Genomic DNA, 7,500 nt, shown 5'->3' on the forward strand with positions numbered 1-7,500 from the left:
TTTATTGGAGCAAAGTTTCAACCTGAAATATGATATTCAGGTAATACAATTGGCATTTTAATCATTCAAAATTACACATAAATGTTCTGAATAACTAAATAAATCTCCTATTTTGTCAAAAGAAATATACATGCATTAATGAATATTAATGCAACAAATAAATCCAAGTATACAATGAACTGATTATCTCACAATACTAAACTAATGTAAGGAATGCACTACACATATCGTGCGACGTAAGTCAATAATCTGCCTAACAATATCACAAATAAATCATACATTGTACATTTTCATTGAACTCACTTCAATGGCCACACTATCACAATCCATGATTCCCAGTAGTTACCGTCACGTATAATCTCAGTTACGGCACAAATCCAATCCACAGCCCATTGGACATAACACTGGCTGAAACGCATATGAAAAGTAAACACTCCAAATTATGGCCGACGCCAACACAACAAACTCATGTTCCGTGTATTTATCAATATTAATGAGGATTATCCTCTTCTGATATTAATTTGAAACCACTCAATATCCTTAAACATACCTTCATGAGTGTAAAGACTTGTGCCCAATAACTGCCACTTCTGTGAAAGGTCAACAACACAAATATTCCCTGCGAAGTGGATTCACACACGAGGCCTCAACCGCACAGCAACGTCATACGTGGGCTCATGGGTAAACAAAAAACACTCGAGATGCGCAACGTAACATCTCACCCGTAATTATCAAATAAACATAAATATTCTTATTTTTCATATACCTATCATACTAATGATACACTCCCCCCTCCACATTGACTACCATGGACTAGATTACATTGGACAAGGTACATATGCTTAAACTTGTTCTTCTATTGGCAACAGCATTACTAATCTATGTACTGATCTACACATGATCTTATCCGCCACACCATAATACCCTTTGCCATCCTTTATTATTTATATCTTAAATCAACTTCACGAACTATTCCATCTCGTCCTGGTCAGCCTAATTACTTGAGCCAGCTTCCATGTTCCCCTTATAATATTGCTATCTTGCACTAGAACAACATCTCCTACTTTCACATTCCTTTTGGCTGTATGCCATTTCTGTCTAATCAACATTGATGGGAAATAGTCCCTTTGCCACTTCTTCCAAAAAGAATTTATAATATTTTGGATAAACCTCAATCTCTTTTATGATCTCCATCAATTTCATACAAGCCAATTGGACAATGACAGCTAGATCGACCAAGTAACAGATCATTTGGGCAGAGATACTACCTAATTCCAAACTAAATCCAGGTTTTAAGCCTATTGGTCTTTCATTCATTAAATTGGCAATACAAAATAAAGCAGTCTGTAATTCTCCACAATTTAGTACAGAATCTCCAATACTAACACAATGCTCCTTTTGACTGATTTGATCAGTGCTTCACTTACACCATTATACCATGGTGCATCACTTGGCATATTGAAATCCAGGTCACACCCTCTTTCTCCCCAAGGGTCTCTACTTTTTTACTAGCTGATATTAGCTGAGTTCCCCTATCAGAAAACATAAATTTAGGGGCCCCCCTAATAGCAAAGAATCTATGAAAAGTGGTTAAGAAATCATCAGTACTATATCCCATAGCTAAATCCAAATAACTGCTCTTGTCACTAAGAAATTTAAAAATAATTCCAAATGCTTTTCCATAAGTTCTCTTCTTAACTGAATCTCTTATTGTCAAGGGCCCAAACAAATCTACTGCTGTATATAGAATGGTGGAGCAGGTTTCATCCTTCTGCCCTCACTTGACCCATGCATTGATCTTCCACTTTCTTATTTAATTTTCTGCATGTTACACATTTATTTTTAATGGTTCTTATTAATTTCTAGCTCCCGGAACCCAGAACTTCCTCTGTATTTTACAAAAAGTAGTCTCTATACCTGCATGATCTACTTTATGTAGACAGGATATGTACAATCTAGTAACAGGATGTTTATTCGGTATTAACATGAAATTTTCTTGATTCCAATTGTCTTTCAACCACTTAGAAATTCGTTGTCCTACTACTATAATTCCCCTTTCAACTGATGGTCCCAATCTTTTGAACCTTGTTTCCAATCAGTCATGCTCTTTTGCATTTCCTTGACCCATAATATTTCTGCATCTGTAATCCCTGAACTGTGGGGGTTCTTAGAATACCTTTGAAAGACTTGTATTTGAATACATTCATTACCCTACATGTAACTCTCAGCAATTTGTAGTAGTCACTATACCTATTAACATCAATTAATTGTATACCACAATTCTCATGACTTGCATTATAACCGTCATGGTAATACCAATTCTGTCAGTTAACTCATCCTCACAAGTTTGCTTGATGGCCATCTATTAGTTGGTAAAGTTAAAAACTTGGGTCCATTTTGCCAGTCAGATTCTCTTCCAATTTTCTCTGGTTTGCATGGTCTAGAGGTCATGTCTGCGATATTCTGTGTAAATCGACCCACCACCATTCCTTTGGGTCGGTCTTGATTTGTATCTCTGCTATGCGTACTGCAACAAAGGTATTGAATCCGTGACTCTCCTTTTGGATTTGTGATCTTATAATTGATGAGTCAACTATGTGGTAAATTGCCTCAAACTTCCATGTAAACTCCTTTAATATAGATTCTCTTAGTCTAGCAGCCATAAGAGCTGCACATAGTTCTAACCTAGGAATGGACATTTGCTTCATTGGTGCAATCTTATTTCTAGCTGCTATCAGATGTGACTCAAATTCATGTTCACCAGTTTGCCACCTCACATATGCACAAGCTCCGTATGCTTGCATGCTACCATCCGAAAATATTTTTAGGCTTGGTTTACCAACTACTTAGATGGTATCAAGGATCTTCTAAAAGTCAATCTCTCTAACTCATACAATTCCTTGAAAACATCTTCATTCCTTAACCATGGAAATATCAAGTGGATCATCCCACTTGATTCCGCCATCTTTCGATTCACTTCTGGAAATCACGAGCCTCATCAAAATTTTCGCCTTGAGCAATACTGGTACAGCAAACCCTAATGGATCATATATGGAAGCAATTTGTGTGGTAAGAGCATACTGATCAGGTGGTCTATTGTCATCCAAATCCCTCCATAAAAATCTGTGTGTATGTTCATCCATTGGGCTGAGCTTGACAGTATGATACATCTTAGCTATGTCGCCTGCTATAGCTATATTATTCTGTCTAAACCTAAACAAAACTCCCAGTAAGCTGTTCAGGATATCTGGCCCCTTTGCCCAGAAATCATTTAACTTCTGCCCCATGTATGACGCAGAAGAGTTGAAGACAATGCGTATTGGAGTTGAGTTGGATTCTGGTTTCAATACTTCATGATGATGAATATAATGAACTGGACCCTTGTATTCTTGTATCTCTTCCTTATTTAATTTCCTCGCCACTCCTCTATCAATCATATCTTCTATCTCTCTCTGATACTTCATGGCATATTCATTGCCAAGTTTCTTCAATCTATTCTCTGTTGTTTTTAATCTAGCATTAGCTACTTTAATATTATCTTTCAAATGCATTGGATCCCTTAGCCATGGATACTTTACTAGCCAGCATTTTTGTTCCTCATTATATAACAATCCTTCCTCAATCAATGCTAGTTCTCTTTCTTCCTTTAAACTTATGCAATTAGGTTCAGGACATCCTCGACACATACACTTTATACACTGTGGCTTACATTTTGTTCCCATTTCCTCCATGGCAAAGAATTTGTCCAATTTAGTCTTTAAGCTATCTGTTGACTCTATGTTAATCTGCTTCAAATCTACGAGTCTAGACAGTTTATGAGTTCTTACAATATATGATTGCTGCTGTTTGGATCCATTGGTAATCTTGTCATGTCTACCTCGAATGCTGAACCCGAATTGATTTTCCAGTAACTGAATACCCTCATTGTGTTCAACAACCTTTGGCAGTATTTCACAACAATCTGTGCCGATGAGCATATCAATTTCCCCATATGGGAGATCCACTTCTAAGTTCGAGATTCTTATAAAAAGTTCAGGTAATCTGGACAAATCAATCCTTTTAACTTTGGAAGATATTTCATTCATCCCAACAGCATCCACATTCCAAATTTTACCATTCTTATCAGTTAATGGTACACAGTATGTTTTACTTGATTGATATTCAATTGTGTTGCCTACCTTGACCAGAGATAAATTAACATCCTTCCCACTCAAACCTAACTTCTTGGCCATCCTATGAGTAATTAAAGAAGTATCTGAACCTGGATCCCACAATACAGTGACGGGCAGATTTTTACTATGCACCGTACTAATATTCAACAAAGCTTTGCCTCTCTTCTCCATTACTGCATTGTGAGAACTGCTTTCTATTCTGTCTTGATGCAAAGTGGATGATGATTCCGATTACATGGTCCTTGGCCTTCAATGACTACATCACACAATTTGCCTACTTTACACCCACGTGCTGAATGATATCCATTTAAACACCTAAACATATACCGTTCTTCTTAATCATGTCAAATCTTTCTTTGCTATTACAGCCCTTGAACTTGAAACAATTTGTTATCTCATGACTCTCTGAATTGTGTATAAACAACGTATACTTATATTGTTCTCCTTGCATTTAATACCCTTTATCACTTCATTCAAAATTTACAATGCATGACTCAAATTCTCTATTCTTGCTCTGCTGTTCTTCATTCAATTTTCTTATCAGCTTAACCAACTCTGACTCCGAATTGTTTTCGACCACATTTTCAACATGATGTACTGTTGCTCTACTATCACTAGTACTAGTTCTTACATTTGAATTCATGTATTCCAAAACCTTCCTTTCTTTCTGCAAGAAACCTAATAGCGCAGAAAACAATTCCCCAGTTTACCGAGATATCACTTGCTTTAATTACCCATTCTCTTTTTTGGAGTGAAGGCAGAATTTTCTCAATATGGCTAACAACAAATTTGCTGTATTTAGTTCATCAGATAGATTTACCCCTTTTTTAAAACTAACCAACATTGTTCAACCTGATCAACCATTTTAACAAACCCTTTAGTATCACCATCTGATATCTTCCTCAGAGATTTGAGATCACTTATCACCAAGTCTACAATTTTTCTTGGGTTACCAAATTTGTCATCCAACCGCTTAAACATTTCATCATAATTACCCTCCGAGCCCTTTATTGTCTGGAGTGCCTCCCCACCTAAACACATTTTGAGTGCGTATGGATCAGCACCATATTCACTTTGAACCAAGTTCTTATAATCCTCTTTAAATGTAGGATACTCTCTTAAATTACCTTCAAACTTGGGAGGTTCAAATCTCTTTACCTTAACCTTTGGTTTGTCTGTTGCCTTCTTCTCATTATTTGTCATGAATATCTTAGCACACAATTCATTCTTTAATCTTTCACTATCTAAAATATATTGTTCAGCCTCTTTTCCCAGGTTTTTATCTTCTAATTTATCCTCATTATCAGATATAAATTGTATCAGTTCATCATTCTTACACTCTAAACACTTAAATGCCTCTATTACTTCCTCATAATTAGTCTTCAACACTAATACATCATCACCTCTGTCTATTCCTTCTTTACATAAAGTTACCTTCCTGGTGAACTTTTCCCTTTAAACAGTTCCCCTCTGTTTCTTGAGGGCGTTGAGGTCCCCTTGCACACCCATGGCGTTGAAGTTGAAATGTACTGGGAGATCAAGGAAAAGCCATCAGCTGCAACAGTCTTTTATTGGAGCAAAGTTTCAACCTGAAATATGATATTCAGGTAATACAATTGGCATTTTAATCATTCAAAATTACACATAAATGTTCTGAATAACTAAATAAATCTCCTATTTTGTCAAAAGAAATATACATGCATTAATGAATATTAATGCAACAAATAAATCCAAGTATACAATGAACTGATTATCTCACAATACTAAACTAATGTAAGGAATGCACTACACATATCGTGCGACGTAAGTCAATAATCTGCCTAACAATATCACAAATAAATCATACATTGTACATTTTCATTGAACTCACTTCAATGGCCACACTATCACAATCCATGATTCCCAGTAGTTACCGTCACGTATAATCTCAGTTACGGCACAAATCCAATCCACAGCCCATTGGACATAACACTGGCTGAAACGCATATGAAAAGTAAACACTCCAAATTATGGCCGACGCCAACACAACAAACTCATGTTCCGTGTATTTATCAATATTAATGAGGATTATCCTCTTCTGATATTAATTTGAAACCACTCAATATCCTTAAACATACCTTCATGAGTGTAAAGACTTGTGCCCAATAACTGCCACTTCTGTGAAAGGTCAACAACACAAATATTCCCTGCGAAGTGGATTCACACACGAGGCCTCAACCGCACAGCAACGTCATACGTGGGCTCATGGGTAAACAAAAAACACTCGAGATGCGCAACGTAACATCTCACCCGTAATTATCAAATAAACATAAATATTCTTATTTTTCATATACCTATCATACTAATGATACACTCTTGTTATTATCATTGTAATTTGTCCTATCATTTATATAATTAATGCTAGCATTATTAGTGTAATTATTATCTTATTCATCATTAATGGAATTCATAGTGAAAACAGTTCATACTTTTCTTACATACAGTAGATGAAATGCGTTACAAGCAACTCTCACAAAGTAAAGTCAGAGAAAGTTAAAAAGTTCATTAGGACCACTCAGCTCCGGTCAAGGCTATAAAATTAGATCCTGACTTTTCATGTGTATCCAGAGGGCATTTTAATTCACAGGAGCTCTCCCTTTATGTCTTATTTCAGATGCTGGGGTGCTCTTAATTTAGATGCTCGAGATAGGCCAGGTCAGTTAGGCTCGTAAAGTCTATGTTGAATCTTCTTTTTCACTTTGCAATGGTTATTTCAATTAAGTAAATGTAGGAGTTCTTGATTTTCTTTCCTTGGTCGGATGCAATTCAAACCTACTGGAAAAAATAACATACTGGTAGAGCTGCAGGTATTTTAAAAGTTAAAAGGTAGTGAAACGTGGTGGTTTTTCCCGTAGAGTTTTGTCGAGTGCTACAGTTTATCCAAACTATTGTTAGCTTTTGTTTCTCTTCTCTGTCTACATTGAAATTAATATTGTCAGGATGAAATCTGATTTTCAGTAAAACCTACCTTTTAAACTAAAAGAAAAAAATGCAGATTATACCCTCTTCGATAGCCCACCGATCCGCAGTGCATTTTAAAGATTTCTCCTTTCTTAAGCCCATAAGCGGATTACAGTATTAACGGTACTCCATACACGTGGGCTGCTCCGGTTTATGTTCTCGCATTTATTATTAACCATTAATACTTTGTTTGTTTTTGTTTTTAACTGGCGACATTCATGAAGCATTTGTTACTGAAAACGATGAAAGAGCATAAAGAGGGTAACGATGATGATGATGATGATGATGATGATGATGATGATGATGATGACGATGATGATGATGATGA

General features: G+C 36.1%; 2 protein-coding genes and 2 long non-coding RNA genes across 5 annotated transcripts in view; all 4 read right to left on the minus strand.

Moving 5' to 3' along the window:
* Nucleotides 1-940, minus strand: part of LOC119568900 — a 954-nt gene extending 14 nt beyond the window's left edge. Inside the window, exons 1-2 of the long non-coding RNA XR_005228182.1 lie at nt 304-940; nt 1-22 (exon numbers count right to left, since the gene is read on the minus strand). The exon at nt 1-22 is cut by the window's left edge and continues 14 nt beyond it. This is a non-coding gene — a long non-coding RNA (uncharacterized LOC119568900). The remainder of the gene's footprint in view (nt 23-303) is intronic.
* Nucleotides 941-2,447: 1,507 nt separating this feature from the next.
* On the minus strand, nt 2,448-2,804 carry LOC119568898. Its single transcript, XM_037917300.1, has one exon. The coding sequence runs from the start codon at nt 2,802-2,804 to the stop codon at nt 2,448-2,450; it is 357 nt and encodes a 118-aa protein (XP_037773228.1).
* A 108-nt stretch (nt 2,805-2,912) lies between these two features.
* LOC119568899 lies at nt 2,913-4,343 on the minus strand. The gene has a single exon (XM_037917301.1). It carries the CDS (start codon nt 4,341-4,343, stop codon nt 2,913-2,915), a length of 1,431 nt encoding a protein of 476 aa, XP_037773229.1.
* A 1,382-nt stretch (nt 4,344-5,725) lies between these two features.
* On the minus strand, nt 5,726-6,520 carry LOC119568901. Of its 2 annotated transcripts, XR_005228184.1 has the most exons (3): nt 6,290-6,520; nt 6,043-6,147; nt 5,726-5,761 (listed from the first exon to the last, which is right to left on the minus strand). It is a non-coding gene; the product is annotated as an uncharacterized LOC119568901 (long non-coding RNA). The 2 variants fall into 2 exon arrangements; XR_005228183.1 differs by having other exon boundaries at nt 6,043-6,520.
* Between the last annotated feature and the right edge of the window lie 980 nt (nt 6,521-7,500).

Source organism: Penaeus monodon, unplaced genomic scaffold (genome assembly GCF_015228065.2).
Source record: "Penaeus monodon isolate SGIC_2016 unplaced genomic scaffold, NSTDA_Pmon_1 PmonScaffold_11428, whole genome shotgun sequence".
In the NCBI taxonomy this organism is placed as follows: domain Eukaryota; kingdom Metazoa; phylum Arthropoda; class Malacostraca; order Decapoda; family Penaeidae; genus Penaeus; species Penaeus monodon.

Excerpts from the sequence above, each read along its gene's own strand:
- LOC119568898 (XM_037917300.1), bottom strand. The coding sequence starts at position 2,804 with ATGCAAGCATACGGAGCTTGTGCATATGTGAGGTGGCAAACTGGTGAA.
- LOC119568899 (XM_037917301.1), bottom strand. The coding sequence starts at position 4,343 with ATGGAGAAGAGAGGCAAAGCTTTGTTGAATATTAGTACGGTGCATAGT.